Source organism: Heterocephalus glaber, unplaced genomic scaffold (genome assembly GCF_053883595.1).
Source record: "Heterocephalus glaber isolate CG9 unplaced genomic scaffold, H.glaber_assembly_v1.0 deba00001538, whole genome shotgun sequence".
NCBI classification, from domain to species: domain Eukaryota; kingdom Metazoa; phylum Chordata; class Mammalia; order Rodentia; family Bathyergidae; genus Heterocephalus; species Heterocephalus glaber.
Genome location: NW_028258333.1, coordinates 24,034,273 through 24,062,165, shown reverse-complemented (window position 1 = coordinate 24,062,165; position 27,893 = coordinate 24,034,273). Strand labels below are relative to the sequence as shown.

At 44.8% G+C, this 27,893-nt stretch overlaps 1 protein-coding gene across 2 annotated transcripts; it reads left to right on the top strand.

Annotated features, from left to right (window-relative positions):
• The first annotated feature begins 192 nt into the window (after window positions 1-192).
• On the top strand, window positions 193-27,515 carry Gdnf (glial cell derived neurotrophic factor). Of its 2 annotated transcripts, none has more exons than XM_087189307.1 (3): window positions 193-325; window positions 4,801-4,899; window positions 23,334-27,515. In XM_087189307.1, exons 2-3 carry the CDS (start codon window positions 4,827-4,829, stop codon window positions 23,816-23,818), a joined length of 558 nt encoding a protein of 185 aa, XP_087045433.1. In that variant the 5' UTR covers window positions 193-325; window positions 4,801-4,826; the 3' UTR covers window positions 23,819-27,515. The 2 variants fall into 2 exon arrangements, with proteins under 2 accessions (XP_087045433.1, XP_004848657.1); XM_004848600.3 differs by having other exon boundaries at window positions 4,801-4,977.
• Window positions 27,516-27,893: the final 378 nt, after the last annotated feature.

The window sequence follows — 27,893 nt, the reverse complement described above, 5'->3', positions numbered from 1 at the left end:
GCCAAGAGCGCGGTGCGCGCAGCCCTGTCACCCCTCGCCCAAGGCAGGGGCGGCTGCTCGGACTTCGGCTTCTCGGGGGGCGGGAGGCCAGCTGGGGAGGTGTCTGCAGCCCTCGCCCTTCTCGCGGCCTCGGCGGCTGGAACCTTGGCCGCCGCCTCCTGTGTGCCCTCGCTGCCCCGCGCGACCCCAGGATTGCGAACTCGTGCCCCTGACCTGTTGGGCGGGGCTCCGCGCTCCTGCCCTCGGCCCGCATGGGTCTCCCGGCTGGGACTCGGGCCACCTGGAGTTAATGTCCAACTGGGGGTCTGCGGAGACCGGATCCGAGGTGAGTGAGGGAGCGGGCTGTGGTGGAGGGAGCGAGTGGCGCCAGCGCCAGCGGGCAAGGCGGGCTGCTGGGCGCCTGAGATAGAAGGGCGCGGCTGGACCCGGAGCGGGCAGTGAGAGAAGTGGAAAGATAGGAGGGAGGAGAGAGAGAAGCTGAACGGGAGAGGCCAGACTAGCAGAGGAACAGGTTGCCCTTTTTCCACTTAGGCAAAGGTCTGGGGAGTCCCTGATGTCCCCTAGCGCCACAAGCCTGAGAGGGGCAGTTTTCCTCCCCATCTCGGCATGGCGCCCCTCTGTCAAGTACTCGAACGACGTGGGGCTTGGTTCATCTTCAAACCCACCAGTGTCTTTTCCGGGCGCTCAGCTGCAGAGATGTTGACATTGCCAACAGTGTAACTTACTATTGAGTTTATTTTGGTCTATTCGGAGGAAAAAGCTCAGGCCCAAGGGGAGAGAACGCTGCAAAGGTGCTGAGAATCTAAAAATAACGGGCTCACCTCCTCCGGGCGAGGTCCTGCAAAGCTACATTCCTGGCCCCTTTCGAGTCCGTTTGCTCGCACTTTCCTAATGCCCTCTTCCTGTCGACCTTAGGAGAGGGACTCCTTGGACAGTCCTGGCCTCTGGGTTCCGTCTCCAACAGATTCTTGGGACTTCTCGAGGTCTCCGCTAGGCCATCGAGGTGATTGTTCTAACGACTTCTTTTCTCCTGTACTACGTGCCCCCTTCCCCAGTAACACCCCACCGCTCTTTTGCATCACTTCGGGGCTGGTTTTCCAGCCGCACTCAGTGAGGAGGAACCCTCCTCCGTGCGGAACGGACTTTCACCGGGTACCCCCAGCCTCCTGGCGCGACGCTACTTTTGGCTGTGGCAGAATCCGCCTGCAGAGCCGCTGAGAGCGCCCTGGGAGGGCTGAGCGGGCCCCAAGCTTATCACACACTTGCGCTTAGTGGTGGGGGACAAACAACTCTCGACCCCAGAAGCGAATATCTGAGAGCGCGCCTGAGACTCTTCCTCTGGACTTTGAATATTTACTTAAATGTTTCAGGGAAGAGATGCAACTTTCCATACACCCCACCCCCGCGCTCACCCTTCCTGCAGAACCCTCAAAGTGGGATCCGCTGGTTTCCTCCTGCTCCAGCCCTCCCTGTTTCACTGTGCCTTCGCTTTGGTGCTGGAAGTGTCGCCTTTTCAACAAGTGACAAAAGTCGAGTGGCCAAGAAGCCCGCTGCGCCCCTATCCTCTTCTGGCAAGAGATTCCGAGCTCCCGGGCCTGTTGCCTTCTAACAGACAGACCCGTCCCCAGCTTGCTCGCCGGAAGCTTCCCCAGTCTTTTTCTTCCCCTCGTCTTGGGTCGGGCAGTTATGGGGGTTAAGAGGAGGGTAAGTTTTCCACCCGTCAAGGACACTAGCCACAGTGAAGAAAAGCAATAGACCTTTCAGTAATTTCTGGCCCTGTCCCCCAAAAAAGCCTGGAGTTTATAGCGAACCCCGCCCCCGACCGCTGCCTGTCTCTGCCAGAGACCTGGATCTTGCAAGCAAAGCCCCCAACAGACCTCCCAGCGGCGGGAGCGCTCGCCCGCTGCACGCTGTCTCGGCGACGAAGGGAGGGGTGTCTAAAGGGAGGTTGCCCAGAAACCACCTCAGGTGTGGTGGGAAGAGGGAAGCTCGCGACAGAGAATGGAGAGGTAGGAGCTTTAAAGGCGGGGATGCCGCTGAGGACATCCACAGGTTCCCAGGCTAACTCCTGGACTGAGGGAGGATTGTAGAGGGAGTGGTTGTTCTCCGCTTTTACACTTAAAATGACAACACAGCCTCGCGGCCGCGTGGGCGCCACAGAACTCGGGCGGTTTCTGGTGCCCCCTGGTGCCGGGAACTCAGAATCGACGGGCGGCGGCTTCTGCAGACCTCTGGCTTTCCTGGGCTTCCTTTCCGCCCCAGACCGGGGACTCAGGGGGAGCAACGCTTGTGACGCTTCCCTTTTGCCCGGCCAGGGTGCGTTGGTCCCAGACCCAGAGAGGAAGCAGCTTGCCAGGCACAGGAGCGAAAGCAGGGTCGCCTGGGCAGCCGACGCCGAGAGCAAAGCTTGGCTCGCTCACGTGGTGGCGCATTAAGCTACTGGCGCGCGTAGCAAAGGCTGAGGGTTGTGAGGAAAACGCGTCCGGCAAAAGTAGATGTGTTTTAGGAAAGCGACAGAGAGACAAACGGGGACGCCTCGGGTTGGGGCCCAGATTGACTCAGGAGAGCGTCCTAGGAAACCTCGGTGCGTGCGGAGTCCCCAGACCCCCGCCGCTCGTCTGCTGCCCGCAAATGCCGGGAACTAAAGAGCCCTTGAGACCTGGGCTGGCCCCGGGAAGAACGTGCCCTCCCCGTCCTGGGGGATGGGGGAGCTTTCGGGGCTCCCGCGGCACCCAGCCTTGGGCGGGAACGGGAGCCTCCTCTGGCGAGGCGGAGAGCCATGCACTGTTTCCTCTCTTGCCAGCTTCGCCACACTTCTAATTGAGGCTCTCCACGTCCAATTTAAAAAGCCCTCCGTCGTCATGCGAGGGGAAAAGGGAAAACCCTCTTAATGCGGAAGGGAAATCTGATGCCTCTGGCGCTTCCTGCCGGCGGGCACCGCGGTTTGAGACGGCTCAGGAACCCTGCGCCGCCCTGCTCCCCGGACGCCGGCCACTAGCACGCACCCGGGGGCGGGGGGCTTCGCTTTCCCCGGGCCCCAGCCAGCGCGCCTCTCCGCGCTCATCTTGCACGTCCTGGTAGTTTTCCTGGGCCTACGCGCGGCAGCCAGGGACGTCTCTTTTTAGCGGGTTTGCGCCGCACGAGACGCTCGGAGGTCCTGGGCCCTACATGCTCCTGGAGCCCAACAGCTGCACAGGGAACAGGCGCCCAAGGGATGGAAAATGCATTCGTCCTCAGCGGTGGGAGGTGGCGGCCGAATTAAAAGCTTTCCCGGGTGGCCCGCACCCGGCCGCGGCCGGAGTTCTGGGTGGAGATTGCCCTGGGGGCTGGGGATATCCTGGAAGGGAGGTGGGAACTCCTGGGAACTAGTGATGTCTCGGTTCACGAACTTTATTCTTTCCATGATTCTGGTCGCAAACTGAGTTGGAGGAGAACCGAATCAAATTCAATGGATAGGTTCAAGGTTGAACTTATGGGGAAATTTGATTCGATCCTTGTCCAGACAGAAAAGGGTTGAGGGTTTGGTTTGGTTTGGTTTGGTTTGCATTATCTGGAAAGTGTCTTTCCCTTCCCCCAAGAAACTTCGAGGTTTCCCAAAGAATACATTTTCTTAGGGAATGTGGGGGGGGGGGGGTAATCAACGGCGTTAATTTCATAGTGTGAGAATTCTCTTCAGTCACTAGCTCCCTGGAGACTGGCACACTGGAATTAGGAAGGAACTGGGTAGCACCTCAACCCGAAACCCGGGTGTCTAGTCCCCCTCCACCTCTTCTCTGGGTGGGGCTTAGCCCGAGGGTGGCTTTTGCTTGTCCACCCCTCCCACTGCGTGGCCCTCCTTTCCAAGGGTTTAAGGCCTGAGAAGTCAAAAGGAGCCGCCTTGCTGAGACAGGTACCCCAATGGGGTGTCAGTCTAGGCCTTCGGGTGCAGCTAGCAAGGGTTCGATTGAGCAGGCTTGGTGGGGATCCAGAGAGCCAGCAACTGCTTCCTCTGCGTGAGGGAAGAGAGTAGACCAGAATCTCGCAAAGCTATAAAAATAAAACCAAGAGTTTTCAGTTGTAACCCTAAAGGATTAGATTTTCCTAGACAAATACAATCCCAGACCAACGGCAGTGGTAGAACATTTATTGAACATTTATGCCTCGATGGACCCTTTCAAGCGTTACTCGACTTTAATAATCTTAGAAGGTAGAACTGGTATTTTAAACCCAGTTGATGCTCCGGAAGTTAAGTAACTTCACCGACATATTTCCATACAGGATAAAAGTCTCCAAGCTCCTACCAGTTCCGGTGACAATCATTTGTATGGTAAATTTAAAGCGTGGAGGCAGCAGAGGGCTAGGGGTTCCCCTGAGCTGCCATCTCCCTCCCTACACACCCCGCCTGGGAGGAGGACCACAGTCCGGGCGGGAGGAGGGGTGCGCTTGATTTTATCGCCCAAGGCTTGTTACTTGCTTGTGTCAGAGCTGGCTCTGAAGCCTAAGGGGTCGCTGCCAGGCCAGGAGGAAAGGTCTTTGGCTGGGGCCCAGGATGGGAGCCACTAGATTACCCTCTAGGTAATGAGGGGCGGGGTCCAGTAAAGGGCACAGGCCAGGAATTTCTCCGTTGCCTTGTTGCGAGGTTTACCGGCGGCTGGGACAGTGGCCTCGATCGAAAATCTGGCCCCTAGGACTGGGGGGCAGAGGAGGTGGCCTGCGGTCTGACTGGGTACCAGCGGCGCCGGGCGGGGCAGCGTCACAGCCCTGGGCGCCCAAATCTAACTTGCATTTCTACGGTTCTCTCCCCGCCGCACGCCCGCGCAGGTGCCGCCGTCGGACGGGACTCTAAAATGAAGTTATGGGATGTCGTGGCTGTCTGCCTGGTGCTGCTCCACACCGCGTCCGCCTTCCCGCTGCCCGCCGGTAAGAGGCCTCCCGAGGCGCCCGCCGCCGAAGACCGCTCCCTCGGCCGCCACGCGCCCTTCGCGCTGAGCAGTGACTGTAAGAACCGTTCCCTCCCCGCGGGGGGCCGATGGCGGACCCCTGGAACCCCCACCCGCCGCACTCATGCACCCCAAGCCAGCCCTCAAGGTCTTGTGCCTCAGGCCTTGCGGGTGCTAAAGTCCCCTAGGGGTGCGTGACTTCCCAGAAGCCCCAGATGCCTTTTCAGTGACACAGTATGGTTTTCCCAGCAGCTGAAGGGTTTTCCTGCTCTCCCTTTATCACGCTGAGGAACAAATATTGGTCCCACCACTATCACCACGGCAACATGCAACCTGTTTCCTTCTCTCCCCTGTTCTATCATGTAGACACACTCCCAATTTTTTCTTTCCCCTGTAGCACTTTGTTCTGCTGTGCCTGGTTGGGCTTAATTCTGAAAACTATTGCATTTTCAAGAGGCTGGGTTCTCACAAAACCAAGGCAAGGACAGAGAAAACACAGAAGGGCCTAGGTTTTCAAAGCATGCATCTGGGTAGTGTCAAGTCAGTTCAGAAGAGTTTCAGTTCTAAAAAGATGTAAAGGTAAATAGTGCAGGCTGGGATGGGGGAAGAAGCTGTAGTTCATGCCGCATATGACAATAGTAACTTTTAAGAAAAAAAAACCAAATTATTCTTATCAGAAAATAAATCAGTGATTTACTTCTCAAAAGTGAACACATTCTAGAAGCAAGTCATTTAGGGCATGTCAAGTGACTTGATATAATTTACCCTCCACTCCTCAGGATTTGAGCATAAAGTGAGGTGTTCTAGATTACAGATTATAAAGAGACTATTGGAGAAGTGTGTAGCCAACAAAGATAGTAATAAAAAATTTGACATAGCCCCAGAATAAAGCAATAGGGAACGGTATGCCAGGATACCACACTGCCCCCCCTCCGTTGTTCTTCTAGCAACGCTTCACTTGAAACACACCTTGGTCATAATGATGATGGAAGCATCCCAGCACAAGTCAGCCAAGTGCTAGGAATTCCCCAAACATGGTGGCCTTGGGCTAGGAAAACCCCATGAAATGTGATGTGCTTATTTTATGCTTAGTACAGCAACAAAAGCATCTTCTTCCGCAACTCACAAGAAAGAAAAAGTGCATTTTTTAATAGACAAAGTGGACCTTCAAGAATGATTTAGGGTTAGAAAGAGAATGTGGTTGAAATTCAAGTACCTCCTCCAAGAGTTAATTAATTACATACACCTATCTTTAAAAGCTTTCCTTTCAATCATGAATTTGGTGTACATAATTGTTGTCCAATAAAAGTTCAATTTAAAATGCCCTTTGTGCATTGTCTTCAGAGCAGTACACAGTGCAAGTTGAGTAACTTATTTTTCCTTCAGTGGAACAGGCTAGTTCAGCGACAGGAACACAATGGCAGGTTAGAGTTCTAACTTGGATATTTAAGAGAGAAAAATGACTGTGCCAGATAATAAAGCTCATTGATTATTTCATGGAGGTTTAATTGCCATATTAGTAATTTAACTACCTAGGCTTATTAAATACTGGCTCCTGGTTCTGCTTGTACTGTCAGTTAAATCTGAACAAATTGCGTACATTAGAACCTATGACGTGTTTACAACCATAGAATAAAGGGAGGCCTTTCTGCTTCAAAATGCCAGTGGCTAAGAGATGTGCTTCTTGGCATTTCATGCTCCTGTCCCAACTGTCTTTTAGGAAGAAACTCAGAAACAGAGTCTAGAATCACTCAGAGAACTTTAAAATGCTGATGCTGGACCCCATCCCAGCAGATTCTGATAATTGGTTTGGGGTGTGTCGTGGGCATCTGGACTTTTAGACATTCCCCAGGTGGGTCTACTGTGCAGCCAGGGTTGAATCGCTATTGCTTGATAATACATAAGAGAATCATAAAAGGTACAACCAGCCACACAGCAAGCAAGTTAGCACTGATCCTGATTGCATGAGGAAGGGCATGACATGTGGTAAGGGGATTACTTCCCTTTTGCCAAACTGATGCTACATCATCAAGGGACAAGATTCTGACTGTTCTATTTAATATTTGAATCAGCAGAACATACCCAATTCTGTTTATCTATAGGAGACTCAAAAGATCCTAGAGGAAATCTGACAGAGACATGTTCTCGAAGGGAAAGTGAGCTGTATCCTAAGCCAAATTGACTTCTTTCCAGGTATGTTCAATTTGGTAGCAAGCTGTCAGTGCAGGGAAGGCAAAATAATGACAGTGTGCAGACTTTGAACTCTCAACCAGCGTCAACACGCCCCTGTCACAGTGCTGACATTTATATGCTGCATTATACATGGTGCAACTGGTTAAGGCTTATGTAGGAAAACATTAAGTCACTGTATTTCATTTGAAAATAGAAAGTACCATAAATTCTGGTCCCTCTACCTCCCTTCAGATGCTTATAATGTAGTAATTGAGCAAAAGAGCTTTTCACCACATTAAGTCACTATGTGCTTTTCAAGGGGAACTATACCCATTCTATACACTCACCCTTGAGAGTGCATTTTTCTACTGGTTCCAATGCAAATGAAACATCCACAATTCAATTCATGTGTAGTATGAACTAACCAAATACTTACACATAGTATGAAGTAACCATAATTGGTTAACTAGCTCAACTAGAGGCTGACTTTAAAGTAAATGGTCCCTAGCTGTCTCCTCTAATAGCTTCTAACTTGTCTAAACTCAAGGACTTGTGATTTGCCTTTTGCAGCATCCAAGACTTTTCTCATTTTCTCTTTGTTCATTTGTTTTTCTTTGTGCCAGTACCTTCTCCAAAGAGAAACAGAGTAAGTGTGAGGAATCTACAAAGTGAAACTCACAGATGTCATAGCATTTAAAGCTAAAAGGAAATCTTTCTGGTTCTGAGATCTAAAAAGGTAAAGCAGCTTGTCCAAAGTCCCAAAGATCCTTGATGGCAGGGTGTGGGTCTGCTGAAACTGGGAACAGTTTCCCCAAACTACTGAAATGCAATTTTTGTGGGAGAGGAAAACACTTTATTTAAAAGGAAGCTCTTCAACTAATGACTAAAGCCTGTCATACATTCCTTGAATTTATTGAAGGTTAACACATTATAATCTTGCTTCATATTTCAGCTCTAAATCTGTTTTACACCTAAAGACATAAAATGTGTGTAGTCGTAACATTGTGCAATGTGAACACACATATCCATTCAGCAAATAGTTATTGTGTGCCTGTATGTGCCTGGCACTGTCCTAGGTGCTAGGAGTACCTTGGTGCACCTCGTAGAGAACAGTCTCTGCCCTGGTGGAATATACTTCTCAGTAAATGAACAGGTGTGATGTGTGTAAAAAACTAAAAATAAAGGAACATTGGGCAGAGTGGGCTTAGTATTTTGTGCAACTAGAAGCCAACTAGCAGAGGCATTATTCTGTGATTAAATTGTAATTACAGATAATCCTCAATTGTAATACTGAGATTATATCCCACCAGTTTGGTAGCAAGTCACGAAATTTCCTATAGAAGCAATTTTTAAGCAAACTATCAAGTTCTTAGGCTCACAGAAACCTATGTAAACCATGATGTAACTTTCAAGATGACCAGATGAGAGTCTCTGCCCTGGGTGCCCATAATCTACAGAAGGAGAACATAGAGCATGGTATCAAGAGGCTTCAAAGAATGAACACAAGCTAATATATTCAGATCAGAGCAATATATCCAGATTCAGATCAGATCGGCCCTCCACTTACTTAACCAGTTGTGACTTAAAATCCCTTCAGCCTCTGTTTCCTCATCTGTAAAATCGGGATAATATTAAACCTGCCAAGGCATTAAATGAAATATTGCTCTGTAATGCCTGTGCTCCATAACTAGGTGTCCTAGTTGTTATTCGCCAACCTCGTACTTCTCACGACCCTCCCCAGGCACCCAGTAAACTCCCTTCTGCCACAACTTCTGCTAGGATGCCCATCTACATGATGGAGTTTCGAGTGTCTCAGCACAGTATCAACAACACAAGTGCTGGCCTTGCAGGAGGCTGTTTGGACCCCACAGCTAGTTGGTCAGGCTGATCTCACCTGAGATTCTGCCCGAGATCAGCTGCCTTCAGCCCTTCCCAGCTTCCACAGTCCCACCCGTTCCCCAGTCACTGAGCCCATGCGCTTCCTGTGGAATTTTCCCTGCCAGACTCCCATGGTCATGTGAGCCCCTCTTTCCCTGTGGGAGCAAGGAGGCCAGGCCAGGGTAAGATCCTCTCTTGTAAGTGATAAGAGGGTGTGAATTAGAAGCTACCTATACTGAGAGGGAGCAATTCTGTTTTCATTGATCCCCATTGGACATTTAATTTAAAATGTTTCCTAAATCCAGCAAAAAAAAATTACAATAAACTTTAGTAAATGTTCAACCCACTACTACACAACTAAGGAAGTTTCTAGTGTTGGGTACATGTTAAACTTTCAAATCTAATTTATGAGGTATAAAATTCTGAAGAAGCCCCATCTACCCATTGTTACATGGCCATGTGGTGGAACAAATACAATTATAAAATAACTACATAAGCTAGAAAGGGGCTCTGCACTTGGAAAGGGTCTCTTGGAATGAAGAACCTGCATGTCAGACTCTCTTAGGAGGCACTGATCCCTCACCTGAGATCCAACACCAGCATCTCCCTCTGTCTGGAGTCTGGTTTCAAAACATTGCTGTTTAGAGAAATGCATTTAAGACTAGCTTTGAACTGGCCAATCTTAGGCTATTATGCTGATCCAGAAGCCTAAACAATATATTCAAAACAGTCTGCTTTTGCAAATACAAAAATGAAAGGCATCTGGTACTTTGCCCTTCTGACATTGCTATGATCTTTTTTATTTAGCACTCACGGTCTTCACTTGATGAACATATTTATTAGTTAATCACTTGAGTTCAATCAAGAAATATTAAATACTTTTCATTTGCTAGGTGCTGTGCAGCATTAAAAAGGCAAAATTGTGAATTTCGGTAGTTTGTGATCTAGTTGTGAACTATAGATAGGCCAATGGGTAGATGGACAAAGGAGTGGGTAGTGCCAGGGAGGGTCTTACTCTGAAGTCATGCCAAGAATTCCTGGCAATGAGGTCACTGGGATTTGGAGATTAAAGCAGGAAAGAATTCAGGGAAGAGTGCAGATTTGAACTGGTACTTGAAAGATGGGCACTGGAAAGGAAAAGAAAAAGGAGAGAGTCCAGACTAAGGAGCAGCATGGGAAAGTTTGTGGCCATGACACAGGGAAGGTGTAGGTGGCAAAGTCAGGACAGATCAGTGTCCAATTACTGTGAAGAGGCACTGAGAAGTGAGTAGTGGGAAATGCCAGATATCTTGGTAGGTGATTATGCAGCACTACAAAAATCTAGGAAAAGAGGTTGCTCCATTTTCTATGACAGTGGGAAAGTTTTTCAGCAGGCAGGTGACAGCAAGTGCTTCCGAGGTATCTTCCATCAAATATTAACTGGGCTCCCATGAGTGTGGTCTATAGCATAGACATATTTTTCATTTTGCAGTATTGTGCCATTATTTTTTAAAAAGCTTCTAGTCATAGGCACAATCCAGTCAGTCCATTAACCCTCAAGTAAGTGAATAACTGCCCACAAAAACTCAGTGTTAATATTAGGGTCATCTGTTTTGAACTAATAAGTTTATATCTCATCCAAAATTCAAAGAAGATTGAGCTCTTCTGGACAACATTATCTCTGTTTCATAGGTGAAGAAATGAGATCTGGAGAAGTGTCTAAGGTCGCATGTCTAGTAACTGGCAAAGCCAGAGTTCAAACCTCAGACATCTGATCCCAAAGGCATACAGACTGTGCTGTCAAATGAATAGATTAAGAAAACACAAACATTTGGCTTCTGAAAATACATTTGTGAACCCTAAAACACAGATTTCCAGGAAAACCACACAAGCAAACTAACAGAAAAGAGTGAATATTACATTTCTTCTAGGTGCCTTTTTAAATTTCCATTTGGACCATGTGAGCCTAGGGTGTTATTAATGGCCACTTCAAATCCCAGATTCAGACATTTTAAGGAGAGAAACTTGGATTTTTACACTTGATTTTAGCCAAAAGGCTGAGAAGCCACTGAAACTTGGATTTTTATAAGAATTCCCTTAAGGCTGATACTTTCCGCAATTAGAGAAGCCGCCCCATCTTGGTGACAAAGCAAAGCCTCTTCCAATAGCTGACAAGCAGACAGCCTGTGGGAGGCCTTGTGGGAGCTACTCCTTCTCAGATCACTCCCATTCCGCTCAGGCACAGGGACATTCACGTGCAGAACAATAGTGACAGCACAAGCGCCAGAGCAACTGCCCCAGTGGGTAAAGGAGTCGGTTTGCATAAGCAGAGTGTAGGTCACCACCAGAATACAACTACTGTGGCTAGCTCAGTAGAGTCAAACCCACTTTTGTGTAACTTGGATAAGGTAAGTGAGGTAGAAAGGCCTGGCTCTAAAAAATCTATGGTATTCTAACTTTTTTGCATGCAGCCCACCACTAAAAATGTTGGAAACTATTTCCCACTTTTAAGTTGACATCTAAAATTTTTCATCATAAACATAAGTAGTTGCGCTACATGCCATTTTTGGACCAATCAGGAACTATATATATGCTTTAAATATTTTTTTGGCAAAATCTTGAATCTACCAATCTAACTTCCTCAATTTATGGCAAAGTCTCAAATTAAAGAGCCTAAATAAATGGGTTTTTAATCAGAGAAGTTCTGACTTCATTTTCAATTCAAATACATATGTTAATTATACACCCCATGACAGTGATGGCACTTCTACATCCTAATAATTAGACAAATAAATAGACAAACATATAAAACATCCAGGCTTGCCAGGAATCTGGCAGAATGAAGTGTGGAGCCACTGCTTAAGTATTTCTTGATTAATTTGCATGCCTCTCTTGCAGTGAAGGCCCCAGAACCTGCACACCCTTCACTAAGACTGGCCTCTTGGTAACAATTTGTCTCTTTTTTGTTTGTTTATTTGTTTCTGAGAATTCATTGCAAACATCTTAACATTAAATACTTTTAAGTATTCTCTAAGAACAAGTACAATTTTTACCTCAGCACGGTTTAGGTAGTGGTATCAAGAAATTTCACATCAATATAATACTGTTATCCAGTAGATAGTCCATATTCCAAGGTCCCAATTGTGGTAATAATGCGTTCTGTAATTTTTTTAAATCCAGGATCACAAATTGCATTTTCTTGCCTCGTCTTTTTATTCTTCTTTACTTTAGAATTGTTGTCAAACCTTTTATTCCTCCATGGCATCGCCAATTTTGAAAAGTCCGGGCTCTCTTGCCTACTGTTTCCAGACTGCCCTTCAGTTTGGATTTGTCTGATTACTTCCATGTGATTACATATAGGTAAACATCCTGGGAATACTATATTTGTGATGCTGTATCCTCACATCAGGAAGCATCTGTTATTGGTTGGTCCCACAGAGCTCCATGTTCGTGGACGTCTTTGTGTGGCCCTTGAGGGTACACATCCCCCTGACAGGGCCACAATAAATTGGGAGGGGTGGTGAGAGCATCGCTTGCTCAGTAAGGCACACGAAAGACTTAAAAGAGGTGTGGGGAGGAGCCAGCAGCAGGACTATTGGCAGGCGCAGTTGTAGGACACAGCATATGGTTAAGTTGAGGGAGTGGAACTGGTTCCATTATAGCTACCACAGGCACTGCAAAAAGCCCTCATGTGCCCCAGAGGGACACATAGCTCAGTCTGAAGACAGACAAAATATCCCTCATGAGACTCTGTCAACTCATTGATTCTTGGGCGATTCATTGCCAGGTGTTTCTAGGACACAGAGAAGCAGCACAGGTTCCCAAGATCAGCCTGGACCTTCTGCCTAGTGATCACTGTGCTAGGGACTCCAGGCCCTGGACAGAGATCTCTCTGTAAAATACACTAGCCTAAAATGGACCCAGGTCCAGATCCCCTTTGGGGTAATCTTGCTTTGTAGAGAGTGTAGAGTTTCACCTCTGTGCAGCTGCTACCTGTGTAAGCACTGCTGAAGAATGACTGCAGATGTGCCCACCGTATGGGTTGACTTGAGGCCTATTTTTTACATGTTTTCTGTAGGCCAGACCCTGAGCTCAAAGCTTTCTTACATTAACCTGAATACACAGGAAAAGGTGTGACTATTCCTGTTTTAAGATAGGGTGACTGGGGCTTCCTGGAGGCCGCCAACATAACCAAGGTCTGGACCAGGGCATCCAAGTCCAGAGCTCTTCATTCTCACCAGTCCACAAAATCACTTTCTGCCAGCCCAGGTCACTCAGATGTGACTCTTTTGATAGCATCAAAAAGTCAGCAAGAAGACAAATTAGGCATTGGGGTTTTTCGAATGCAGGTATCTCAGAATGAAATCTACACCTACACCTGATTATCTGAAGAGATTCCAGTAAATTCATTCACTGGAGGTAGAACGTATTTGACCATAGGAATCTATCAAACACATTCAAATGATAGAGAACTTTTTCCCCCTCCCTCTTTATTGTCGTCATCTTCTCTTAGTTCCTTCTTATTCTTGTCCAAGTCCCTAAGGTTCTCAGTGCTCCTTTAGTCAGTGCTCATATGGTCCTCTGGGAAGGGGGAGGGAAGTGAGGATTCTGTGGAACCCCAGAGGGATCCTGTGGCCTCAGGCTGGGGGCAGCACATTGTAGGGAAGGATTTTCTACCAGGGTCCTTTGGAGTCTCCCCCACTCCCACCAACACGTGCCTCTGATAACACAAGGGACTATTTTCCCTACTGGCTTTTTGTCCACTTAATTTTACTGGGTAATTTCTCACCCTTTCCTGTTAAGTTTTTTACAAGGAAGGAACAGAGCTCATGGTGTGCACTGGTTAACCTGGGGTATTTATTGCTAGCTGTGGAGTGCTTTTAGCGCACGCCAGGTGTTCATGGGTTAGCTAATAAATGGACACCCTGTTGGGTGTTTTCCTGACTTAAAAGCCAAAGAATGGGCATTTCCCCCTCCAAGGGGCCATGCTGCATTACTGTGAAGGCATTAGCATAACTATAATAAAATGATGGACCACATACTTAGAAATCAGAACAACTGGAATAGAAATAATGAAATGAATATATTGTTTCTTGAGTAGGGTTTTTTTTGCTATTTGTATTCATGAAGTAATTTCCAGTACATTTATTATTACAACTTTTCTTAGCTGAGGTGTAGGCTAACAGTTCAAAATATAGTGTAAGTAATAAATGTATGCCATATTGGTCAAAGTGGGTGGAAATGATAAATAAAATGGCATTTTGTTGGGCAATGTGGCTTTTACAAGTACACCCTAGTCTCCTTTTCCTATATTCTGAAGTGGTTTGCATTCTGGTTGGTCTTTTTCTTTGCCTTGAGAGGATCCAGAAATGTTTTGTTAAAACAACAAAACACGGGTGTTTTTACAGTGCAAATACTTTTCAAATAAACTGATGTCGTGCCTTATTGTCAACAAAGCACTGGTAATGGAGAGAATTCACTGGTAGCACAGTGACTATGTAAATTGCCTCATCTGGTGATTGTTTTAGAAAAATGGATGCTGTGGACTTTTTGGGATTTAACCCAAGAGTAGCCTATAACAGACTTTTGAACAGAAGATGAATTCTGTATCCAAAACAGGAAAGCACAAAGATAGTCATTATATAATGAAAGGTGCATCCCTATTCAGTGCTTCATGACTTATAGGCTCTCTTATTATTATCATCATGATTATTAATTAGTTCAAATAAGTGAGAAAAGCATCACTTTTAAATAGTAACAGATAAAGAAACTTTACAGAATTTTTCAGAGAACTAGAACATTTTCATGTTTCACACTGCACATTTCAGAGGTCCTTGAAGATCAGATAAGAACTAGAATTAACATCACAGTGCATAGATGGCTGTCTAGAACAGGCTATGGGGCCCTCATGATCCATTTTGTATGAGTTGCAGTGGAAAATTCTAACCTTGGAGTCATGAGCTAGGAATAACCTAAATATACTTGCAGCAGCAAAAACAAAAATGAATGAAATAGAGATTTTAAGAAAAGGCCAAGATTAGTGTCTTACTTCTGGTTGATAGAAACTGAAGGAATTATAGAATGTGGTTGTAACATGTCCTCTCAGACGACACTGGGTCTAGCTCTGCTTTTGCAGATGGAAAGTGAGGTTGAAGAGTGTCTCACAATGGACTCTGGGTGTTTTCAGACACAAACACAGGGTCTTTTCTAACACAGCCTTTTGCTTGTCTTAAATAGAACGCGGGGAGGAACTTGCTGGTTTGAGAGAGGATTAGCAATGATTATTGCAAACATAGCAGACATGCTGAGCCAAGAGGTAAACGAAAGAGGTTGAGTGAGAACTGCTAGATCGTAAAATACCTTCTGGGGGCTTCATGGGGTCCCTGATGGTGGGGACTGAGCTGAATCTCCTTCCTGACAGAAGTGGCTAAAAACCAATGTCTGGCAGTACTTTCCAGCCTAAGATTGGACTGTCTGTGTCTTAGAGCTTTAGAGTATAGAGGGCCCCAGAAGGCATTACGTTGACCTCAAAAGGGTTAAGTGACTAGTCCAAGGTCACGCAGCTGGTCAGGGCCCAACCCAGGCCAGGAATCTTGGGCTCTGTCCTCTCCAAATCTGCAGCAATATCCTCCTCATTTGGTGCCAGACTGAGCACGAGGAGCTTCTGGAAATGGGTCCCTGTCTGAGTCTACTGCTGGCTGCTGGTGTTCCGGTTCTGACTGGGACATTGCCAGAGCTGTGTTAGAGTGACATGCAAGACCAGGATATGGATAGATGCCCCTGAATGTCATGGTTTTTCCCTTTTTGCAGACTATTTGCTGTATTCTGAGGCCCATGGCAGCTTATCTTTGGAACCTACTTATGTTCCTAAGTTCATACTGAATTTTTCAACAGAAAGTATATTTCTCATTTCCTATGCTGAGTTTGGTAAGTGGGTGAGATGAAATCAGCATATTTTGTGCTTGTTTCAAAGTGAATTACCCTTTGCCTCAAGACTTAAGGTGCAGGGTAGGAGTTGTACTTAAAAAGGCACCACGCAACACTAGAACTAGCTTGAGCTTTCAAATCAAACCAGCCAAGTCCAATATTACTAACCATGTGGCCATGAGTAAATATTGGTCTTCTCCAAGCCTTAGCTTTGCAATCTGTGAAGAGAAGATAATGTTTAATCCTACATTAGTCTTGCAGTGATATTATCAGGGGTTTTTTGTTCGGTTGATTTGTTTTGTTTTGTTTTGTTTTTTTGGTACTGGGGATCAAACTCAGGACCTTGTGCTTGCGAGGCAGGTGGCGGAACCACTGAGCTAAATCCCCGCCCCTATATTATCAGGTTTAAACTCAATGCCGCATAAAAGTAGGCATCCATTCCACTTTTACAATGATAGCATTTTAAGTATTTCAAGGAAATTATTAAAATATAACTCAATGAAACTTTATAACATGAAGAATTTTACAGGTAATGCTTAGCCATGCAGTTCTTACAATAACATTTCAATATTAGCAGAAGAAAATCTGTTTGCATCTTATTAAAAGGTAAAAATTCCAAAAAAGAAAAAAGAAAGGTAAATTACTTATCTCCAAAATATGACATTAGTAATTCTTGAGATGCTATACCATTTCTAGGCTATTTTCTTTTCATGGGGGTGGGGGGGGTTGGTGGAAGTAACCTCTATTTTTCAAATACTTAGTCTACACAGCATTTTGTACAGTATAGGTAGGCAAAGAACAGCAGACTGAATGTCTCCCACCACTGGAAGTATTCCATTTTCCTCCTGTCTGTGGACAGGATGGCATGGGATGCTCTGCAGGTCAGAACAGACATCCCGGCATCTCAGCAGCCCCAGGTGCAGCATTCTAAGGCCTCCCACCCCAATTCTAGCCCCATCCCAGATCTGGGCACTGCCCCAAGTAAGAGCATTGGGTGCTGATTCCACACACAGCTCTCACCTGTGTGGCCCTGGCTAAGGCAGCAGCTCACCCCTGCAAACCTCAGCATGTTAGCCCTTGGACAGGATGTGAGCGAGGTGCTTTATGGTGCAGTAGAAAGGCAGGTCCTCCCAAGAGGAAGAAACAGCTAGGCCTTCTCTCCAGGGCCCTGCATCTGCCAGGGCTGACTTGGCAGACCTGAACCCTGGCTGGGAAACCTCACCCCTCAGAGAAGGATACCATGGGTACTAGGGCCAGGCCCGCTCTTTCCTCAGAGACCTTTCCTCCATCCTCAGAGTCCAGTCCCACTCTGGGTGAGGAGTCCCATTCTCACTGCTGAGGTGACAGCATTGTGCAAAGCTTTCTCTGGCACTCACAAGTTGAAGACATAGGCTACAGGCTGGCTTGGATGTCCAGCAGGACCAGCACAAGGGGAACGGCCACCTACAAGCATAAATATGACCTGATTAAAATACAGCTAACCTGTACTGTTTCTAAGAGAAAGCTGACATTTTAGCTTTAGGAGAATACATTGCACCCTTGAGTTATGACCGGCCTGACATATGAACAACTTTGGCTATGACTGGAATTTTAATTTTATGACCAAAGTCTTAAGCTACAACCCAAATGCTGGCCGCTTGTGCTTCCAGATGGTCTCAGATACAGATTTAACCCTTAAAGAGTTCTGGAAGGAACATGACAACATCCTTTCCTGTGTAGGGTTAACTGAGAAATCCTGGGCCAGTGTCCCTATGGACTCTAAGATCTGCCTGGTAGAAAGTTTGGCCAAAAATTATACAGGGGAGAGACTCTGAAGGCAATTGACCAACTTGAGTTACAACCTTCGGGAATGAATTGAGTTCGTAAGTCAAGGGTCCACTGTACTTTGTCCACTGATGCTATCTTTTTTTTTTCACTGATGCTATCTTAACTAAGATAACATTTTGAATTACATAATTTTTAGTTCAGATGTTAGAATACTCAGAGCCCTCACTGTTATTCTCATAAAAATTCAGTTAACTTTACGAAAGGGTCAGTATCCCAGTCCTTTGTTCCTAAGCTGATTTTACTATTTTTGTGCATAATCCAGACAGAAAAGTTTTTTTCAATGAACGGTCAGTCTGTTCTCAGACTTGTACCCTAGTACAAGACTTCATTTTTCTAAATAACACTGCTTGTATGAGGGACTCAACAGAGTTAAAATACTTTAAATAGAATAATGCCAAAATATTTGGATGTACTCTAAAGGATGACCTAAGTACACTTGAGCATTTTGATTTTTCAGAAACGTTAGCTTTGAGATGGATGTATTTTCCAAGGTATGTCTTACAAGTGTTTTGGGGAAATAAGCAACTATTTGACCTACCTGCTTTGTTTCATTTTTAGTATATATGCTACTCAAGTGAGCACATGCTTTGTTTTGTTTTGTTTTGTTTTTTATTAATGTATAACTTTATTGTCATTCACTAAACACACACATATACAAAAATTAAAAGTATTCAAAGAAAAACAATGCAAGGGAAAAAAACTATAATAATATTCAAATATAATAGATGTTTTGTTTTTAATGATGCTCTTCTTTTGTGGCTTACAAGTGTTTTATCATCAAAGTTACCTTTAGTGAGGGCTGTTTGTGTATCTGACACTCTGTCACGCCTTTTATGAAGTAGAAAGTGATACCCTGCTAAGGTTTCTGTTGCTTGTTTGTTTTGTTTGAGATGATGTCTCCCTATTTTGCCCAGGCTGTTTTCAAACCCAGTCCTTTTTGGCCCAGTTTTACCTGGGACTTCAGCCACATGCCACTGTGCCTGGTTCTACTAAGTCTTAATTTAGGGAATTAACCCAAACTCTAGCCCCTTTCCTTTCTCCTCAGCTCAGTGAATTGTTGGAAGATTGAAGCAACTGTGGGCTTCTAGGTTCATCATGGGGAATGACTTGCCTAGGCTGGGCAAGGTGCTTCTATGGAATTCTTAGGAACAGACCCAGTGAGGTTTCCCCAGCACCCCTCTGCAAAGGTATATGGCTAATGCGCCCCCAAACACCCCACATTGATAAATTGAGGTTCTCTATGAATTAACTTGAAAACATCAAAAGGCCTGGAATTAGGAATTTAATTGGAAGAGTCAGGCCTTTTTGCTTTGTAGTCTGCAAAACACAAAGTTTCCCATTCCTGATTTCCACAGTTCATGTGTGTGTAAAATTTTCTATATAAATATTTATTGTTCATTCTATTTTTCAAGAATATGACGAAGGGGACCCTTCAGCTCAGTAAGAGTCACCTATACTAAACTTAGGGCTTACCTGATATTTCCATATTAGCTACAAAATAGGAGAGAGACTTTTTCCATCAAAGGGAAGAATTTTCAGTAGCCACATCCTTCAGTTTAACACATCAGATATTTATCTAGTGCTTCTTGGGGGGCCAGAAAGCTTTTTCTTAAACTATTTATTAGAGCAGTTTTAGGTTTACAACAAAATTGAGAGGAAAGTACGGAAATTTCCCATATATTTCTTGCCCCCCACCACATAAATAGGCTGCTCCATTGTCAACATTTGTTACAATTTATGAGCCTACATTGACATACATAAAGTAATCATTCAAAGTCCGTACTTAACACTTGGGTTCACTCTTGGTGTTGTACATAGTATGGATTTGGACAAGTTTATTATGGTATATATTCACTATCATCAAGAAGCCTTTTAACCCATGGTTAGTAATCTGTTTACCACACATCATCCAAAATCATAAGTAGTTTGGGCATTCACATTCTGCTTGGGCCACCAGGAAAAGACCAAGTGGAATTTAAGGAAAATAGCACTAAACTCTCATAATGAAGTGTAAGTATTTTCCAAATGTTGCATTATTTGTCCTGTGCAATATTTGGTATGACCTACATTAAAATTTTATTCACTATCTGCAATTTAAACTTACCTGGGCATTAGTTTTTTCTGGTAAACTAAGCCTGTGATAAAGCCGTGCTGTCACAATATCTTAAAGGGGGGATGAGTATTTTTCAACAACTTCAAAGGTATCAGAAGCTAAATAAAAATGCTGTCGGTGCTGATTCAAATCATAATTATAACTCCAGTAATATGAAATTAAGTAGCTTTTATAAATGTATGAGTCTCTAAACCAGGGTAATTTGAACTCTTATAACTCAAATCTTTTACCATTACTTTTGTTAAAATTTTAGTAATGTTTTATCCCATTTCTGATTAATCTTAAGTTGATTGTTAATTGATGTTCCTGTGTTCCTAAGTTAATATCTATTTAGGAATTGAATAGAGCTGGGGACCTCAAGTGTAAGTCCCTTTGTAAAACAAAGACTTTTTTATTTAGACTCCTTTATGTTTTGATCAATGACCTAGTATATATTCATTCTAGAAGTTCCAATTTGTACACAATCATGGTTTTTCTTTTTACAAATACAAGCAAATATTTATTTTTAAAAATAAGTACATTCGGCCAGGGATTTGGCTCAGTGGTTTCTCTCCTGCTGTGCAAGCTCAAGGACCAGAGTTTGATCTCCAGTACCAAAACAAACAAACAAACAAACAAACCAAAGAAAACAGAATAAACAGCAAAAAAATAAAGAAATATACAATAAATGTCCGGTACTGAAGATTGATAATGATAATCCCCTCCCCTCAATATCAGAAATAAAAATAAGTATAGTCATACTTGTATGTATTTCCTCTTTAATAGTTTATTATTGAAAGAAATCACAAATACCATAAGCAACTCTTTTTAAAAAATAAGTCGTTTGTTTCTTTAAATCAGAGTTAATTTTGTTGTTGTTGTTATTGTTGTTGTTGTTGGTATTGTTGCTGAGAAAACTTCCTAAAGAAAGACCAGTTAGAAAGTAGTCCAAAGCCAAGGAGGCATTAGGAATCCTCCACCACTCTCTAGTGCCCTTGAAAACTTACACCCAGGATCCCTTTTGAAGACCCAGGATAATGTGGGCACAGAGGGCTAAGCTTTAATGCTACAGGAAGCTGGTGAGGAAGGTAATGTTAGAATGGTTCTCCACCCTATCATAGGAGGAGACTGTGCCATGCAGGGCATCAAGGTTTCCTGTGTGATATGGGCTGTTCGTTTTGGAGCCTTTCATTTCATAAAGATGCAGTTCTCAGTGAAAGTCCCGCTGTCCCTTGAAACATTAAGAACTCTGTCTTTCCTATGGAAAGTGATTGATCCATTCCACAGTTATCAAGACCCCCAGGTACCAGACCTCATTCCTAGCATTTGTTTGTGATCCATCAGTGACCCACGAGGAAGCATTTCATAAATAACACACCCAAGACCTCAGATAGTGTTAGAACGTAGCAGTCCTATGCAGGACACAGGGAGTAGGAATTGGGGAACATACTGCATTTTAAACAAGGAGATCAGAGTGTGACTATTGACCATGACATTTGAGCAAAGGCTTGAAGGAAACACAGAGTAGCATAGGGTCCTCTAAGGAACAGCAGTCTAAGCAAAAAGGAATTAGCCCACACCAAGGCCAGAGCCCTTAGCTGTGGTTCTCAGTCTGGATGATTTTGCCCCCATGGGGACATTTGGCCATGTCTAAAGACATTGTAGTTGTGATGACTAGGTTTGGGGGACACTGACATCTTGCAATGCACAGGACAGCCTCCCACAAAGAAGAATGATCCAGACCAATGTGTCGGGGGGGCTTAACACACAAGTGATTAAGTAATCCTGGCTATAGTTCATTTTACACAGTAGAATACTCCCCATGTTTTAACCATTAAATAGTTTAGATTTATGATCGAATAATGTGAGGTAGGGTAGGCATAGTCTACACTTTCTGTGATTTAACACAGACTTGGAAAAAATTCCTCTTGCTCACAACTCTTTTTGGGTATATTTTTCTAAGCCACATATAATCTTAAAGAAACTAAGTTGCCTGCATATAGGGTCAGGAGGACATAAAATGCATAGTACCTAATATTTCAAATTTGATTTTCTTTCCCTTTAGAAATATATTAAATTGTCCCAATAATTGTTTTTCTCTTACTCAATTGGCCAAATACTGCCCCAAATGCTGAAATATCCAGAAAACATCAAGAGATTACAAGTTCACCACTTTAACCAGAGGTCTCATCATAGTGTCCTCTCATTTTTCCCCCATGGGATCTCCTGAAACACACATTTCTTACCAGATTTGCAGCCAGACGGAGAGAGCAGTGTGACAGCCTATAGCAAAGATTGGGCTTCCCCCCTTGGGTCAGGGCTGCATCCATCCACAGCCTCTCATATCATCCATTGCTGTGATACATTTGAGACATTTAAATCACCATACTTGTTTGTTAGTCACACCATTCAAAGAAAATGGCAAATGAATTTCTTTATTAATAAGATTTAAGTTGTTTCTCCATTCCTTATAGTTTTTTAAAGAAGTTTTAAAGTAGACGAGGTTCGGAGCTCTTTTTTGTCCAATCCAACTGTTCTTGTCCCATTCAGCCAGTGTCAGGATGAATTTCGGGGATGAACACTCGGTATTCCACATGAGAGTCACAAGGTTAGGAGACGCACTTTTTCTTGGCCTCTATGACAATGTTTCTCAAAGTTTGGTCTACAAATTGTGAATATTACAATTCTTCAGGGGCTTGTTAAAAATGCAGGTTTCTTGACAAACCCCTCACATACACACTTCTTGATGTCCTATGGTGGGCTAGCACTCTGCATTTCAGCGAGCATCCTGGGTATTTTCCTGCGTGTTTTAGTTACTTTCACAGCTAGGACAAAGTACCTGACACCTATAAAGGAAGAAAGGTTTATTTTGGCTCACAGTTTACAGAGGATTCAGTCCACAGTCAGGTGGCTCCAAGGCAGGGGACAGGAGAAAGCTGGTGGTGTGGCAGGCAGAAATCAGAGCAAGGGTCAAGGGAGGAGGAAGGACATACACCCTCCCATCCATGCTCACAGTACCCACCTCTTCCCACTAGGCTTCACACATCAGTGAACTAATCCAGTAACACACCCATGACCCCGTCACCTCCCAAAAGCCCCACCTATGAGTGCATGAGGCTTTGGGAGAACATCTAGATATAAACCATAACACTGCACATTCATGTTTGAGAACCAGGCTCTAGGCTATATTCCAAGGCAAGAAAAGAGCCTTCAGTGGTCAGCCTGTTCACAGTCCCCTCTGCTGACTTGCTAAAATTGGCTCAAATGTAAAATAAACTTGTAAAGGTTGGATTTCTGCAATGAAGTGGATCACCCACCACATTAGTCTCTTCTTCCAACTAATTTTTCATCTGCAAAGTGTTAGAAGACCCGTTTTAGCCTCTGTTTTTAGGGGGTTACACTGTGCACTTAGCTTAAGTGGCTGATCATTTCACTATGGGTCCAATTTGCACTGACTTTAGGGAGCACTTTGATCTAGAAGATTGCCTGAAATGGTCATTGTTGTCTCATGTGACATTTTCTGTTTTCTTGTTGAACAGCAAATATGCCAGAGGATTATCCAGATCAGTTTGATGATGTCATGGATTTTATTCAAGCCACCATTAAAAGACTGAAAAGGTCACCAGATAAACAAATGGCGGTGCTTCCTAGAAGAGAGCGGAATCGGCAGGCTGCAGCTGCCAACCCAGAGAATTCCAGAGGAAAAGGTCGAAGAGGCCAGAGGGGCAAAAATCGAGGCTGTGTCTTAACAGCAATACATTTAAATGTCACTGACTTGGGTCTGGGCTACGAAACCAAGGAAGAACTGATTTTTCGGTACTGCAGCGGCTCTTGTGATGCAGCGGAGACAATGTATGACAAAATACTAAAAAACTTATCCAGAAGTAGAAGGCTAGTGAGTGACAAAGTAGGGCAGGCCTGTTGCAGACCCATTGCCTTCGATGATGATCTGTCATTTTTAGATGATAACCTGGTTTACCATATTCTAAGAAAGCATTCCGCTAAAAGGTGTGGATGTATCTGACTCCAGCTCCAGAGACTGCTGTATTGCATTCCTGCTACAGTGCAAAGAAAGGGACCAAGGTTCCCAGGAAATGTTTGCCCAGAAGGGAAGATGAGGACCAAGGAGGCAGAGGTGGAGGAGGAAGAGGAGAAGGAGGAGGAAGGCAGCCATTGTGGGAGCCTGGTAGAGGGAGGTCCAGCTATAGAAAACTGGATGGGAGAGAGAAAACAGCCATCTGGGTTCTCCAGGACAGCAGCCAATGTCTCCAGAAGGTCAGGGCTGGTGTCCCTGGTTGGCTGTTTCATCATTTCTTCTGATACAGTCCACTGTCACCAACCACAGTCGGAGTCACGAATGCACTCAAAGAACCAAACCAGTGTATCTCCTGTGGTTCATTTTCACATGTCTGAGAACACCAAGGAAGCAATGAGCCTGGTGTCACTCCTTGTCATTATGTTCTACTGCTGAAAGTAAGAAAGGTGTATTTTTCTGTCACTCGATGGATTCATACCCTGGAAAGGAGAGGGGGGAAAATAGCGGAGACACAAAAGATAATAACCTCTGAACTTTAAAGCTGAGGCCTGAGGTTGACTACAACCAGTGTTTTGGGGAACGGTTGGTGATTAATTTTGAACATTGCATGTGGGGTGGGAAGAAGTTGGCTAGGAATGAAAAAAAAGCTGTCTTCATGATGAAAAACAAACCTGAAGGCATTTCCTTTATGTCCTCAGAAACAGGAAGCGATTGCGGTGTTCGACAGCATTCTCCTAGGAGAGCAAGCAGGGAAGGCCCCAGCTGCCCTAGGCCAGGGAGACCCACCCCAGGGCCTTCAGTTTACAGAGAGACAGATGTTACATACCCAGCTCCGTTTATGCATGGTCACCAGTGACCAGAGAAGCTACTCGATGCAATGCATCTGTTTCAGATACAGAAATATAGAGAAGATATTTATTGAGATTTAAGTTATTGTTATTTATTACCATTCACTAATGAATTTCTCTTTTTTTCCCCTTATTTATTAAAGTTTCTTTGCAAAGGTGCCAAAGTATATATGCTCGCAAAATGCAAAGAAGGGTGACAAAAGGAAATTTTAATTGGGAACAAGGGTCCATGCTTTTCAAAGTATTAAAAAAGTTTTCTCTAGGCAAAAATCACTTACTTTACCTTTTTAAAAAAATTCCTCATTAATTACCCCAGATTTCAGTCTTTCTCCCTGTTTGTATTTGTTTAAGCATGTCAAAAGGAGCACCTCCAGGTTGGCCCCCTTTCCGGGAGCACTGTGCAGAGACCATTGGCACTTGGCTTCATTTCTTCGCTGCTCCTGCATGGAACAGATATGCCATATGCTCCACTCTCTGTTGTATTTAAGCTCTTCCTCCCCTCCACATGTATCTACCTGTAATATGCATAACCATATATATAAAAGGTAAAATTCCTGTAGTAGATAGTCCTGGATTTAATGTTGACCTAAAAGCAAAGTGAAGGACCCTGCCTGTCAGGCAGCCAGGGTTTTGCCCTAACCTGTGGTGTCTCTTCCTCCATCACTGCCATCCACCACCGCCTTCCCAAGAAACATGGGTGCACAGTGAAGCCAGCACCATACTGATGCCTGCTCCCCTGTGAGCCCCTTGGCTGTTGCCTGGGGTCAACTCTTGCAGCACCTGCTCACCTGAAGGCTTCCTGGGGAGAAGGCGGCTAAGAAGGATGGACAAGGAAGAGGCACGTGGCCCAGCCACAGTGTACACACACTAGGCCTCACTCCTAGCATAGGATACCTCTTTGATGAAAGAGCTCAGGGGCAGGAAACACAGAGTAGGAGCAACTGCCACCTCCGTGGCCCTATGTGAATTTGTGTGGCAGCCAACCTATGGGTGATGACCAGGCCCAGTGTTAGAGCTAATTACACATACAATAAAAGGGCTTTTTATCCAGGAGCTAATCTATCACTACCTAAGTGGCTATTGGCCACAAAAGTAGTACACATTTAGCACTTATAATCTACTGGCCTCCCTCAAATAATTATGTTATTTTTGCAGAGTAACCAAGAAGCAGTTACCAGGTATCTTCCCCACCCATTGCCCCCAAAGACCCAAGTTCTCCATTGTTCTGTCCCTCTTTGTCCTTTCTGTTACCCTCACGTGACAGGGAAATAGAGGAAAAGGGTTTCTGTCACCCTCTCCTGCTCAGAGCAGTGACATCCCCAGCTATCTAGCACAATTTGGATGTTGCCCCAAATTCAGAGAATCCTGACAGATGTAGTGGCTGATCTTCCCAGTTTTCAACCTCAGCCCCAGCACCCCACAGAGTCCCTGCCCAAAGAGGCTGCAGGGTTCAGTGGGTGTCTACAACTTGTTCCCAGCATCACCTTAACATCATAAGCAGGTTCTGATGGAAGCAAATTGCTCCACAAAATCCACAAAAGGGTAAAGTTTGTGATTTTTCTTAATCATTGTGATTATCATCAGATACAGTAAGGAGTGCACTTCTTTGGAAGTTCTGACTTCTCTGATCTGTCTTGGTCATTTGTGTTATACAACCAAAGTTCTCTACAGACTTTATTTTTGTACAATATCATTTTGTAACTTTTTACAAATAAAAACTCATTTCTATTGCTCTCTGTACTTCTGTACTTCCTCATGTTCTACCAGACTTGTGGCTGGGCCAAGCAGTTATCCACAAGTATTTATTATGAACTATCTCCTTCACCACCACACAACCCATTTGTTAGTCAATGGCCACACCCATCAATTCCCAGCAGCCAGTCACTACACAGATGGGAAAAATGATACGTTGTTCTTTACTTACTCAACAAACACTTATGGTGTGCCTATACTGAATTATGCACTGTTTCAGACATTGGGGACCCAAAAGTGACTGAAACAGCAACATCTTTGTCCTCATGGAGTTACTATTTTATTTGGAGGGAGACAGGCAATATTCAAGAGAGTAAATATGTATTGATCTAGGTGGTGGTGAGTGCAATGGAGAATACAAACAGGATACTGAACAGAAAAAAAGGGAGAACTTGCTTTATTTAGAGGGGACATTGAGGCTAAGCCTAAGATACAGTCCCAGTAAGTCAGAAGCATCCCATCCAGATAGAGAAAGCAGTGTGTGTGAAACCCTGAGGCAGTAAGAGCCTCAGGTGGATGGAGCCACCACGGGGCACACATCTGAGTGACACTGTGCACATTGCCTCTATCTGGCAATGTAGCAGAATCTTTGGAGCTGTGTACGTGGTGGCTACACATTAGTGTGTTCTGGTGTAAAGAGAGGAAATGTGACAGCTCTGGGCTGAGGGAGAGGAGCACATTTCCTCCTCATATACGCACACCCGATCTTGTCTGGTGCTCTTGTGGCTCCTCTCCATAGCCACCAGTCAAGCTGCCACTGGACAGCACTTAATATGGTGCTCAGCCTTCTGCAATGACTTCCTCTTCTCCATGTACACAGTGCCTCACCTCAAGACTCAGTGGGACCATGGGTGAAAACATAGGGCCTCAGCTGTGTGGAGTCCTCCTGCCAGGGCTGTCTGGCATGACTTGAGGGCAGTGCTGAGCACAGCTGCTTTTTTTTCTGAGCCAAGATACTGGGAGAGGGAACCCACCAGTGATAAACCTCTCACTTTCCTTCACTCTCCTGTGAGAGCCCATCTCCTAAAGCATGTTCACAGGATTACTAACCAGGTGAGATGTTCCTCAGAACAAAGGAGAAGGGCAGGGTGGCTTTGGAAAACACTGAGTTAAATAACATCACCTCATGCTTTAAGTTTTAAAAAAATCACTGTTGTGTAGAAATTAACAGAGCCTTTACCAGACCAATGAACAGTTTGAACAGCCCAGGAGGAATATAATGTACAGAATTCCAAAGTTGAATTTGACCTGGAAACAGTTCATTGTTTCACTTTCTTCTCATTCCTGCCCTGGAAACAACTTTGGGCCTCATTGCCTGTGCCTTTACGCTTCGGGATGAGCTGAGACCTGGACTAGAGATAATTAAGGGGCAAGAACACTGTCCTTAAACACACACCCACATGCACACACACATCCATGCTGGGTATTTGGGCACTGTGGTTTCTTGCTCACCATGAATAACA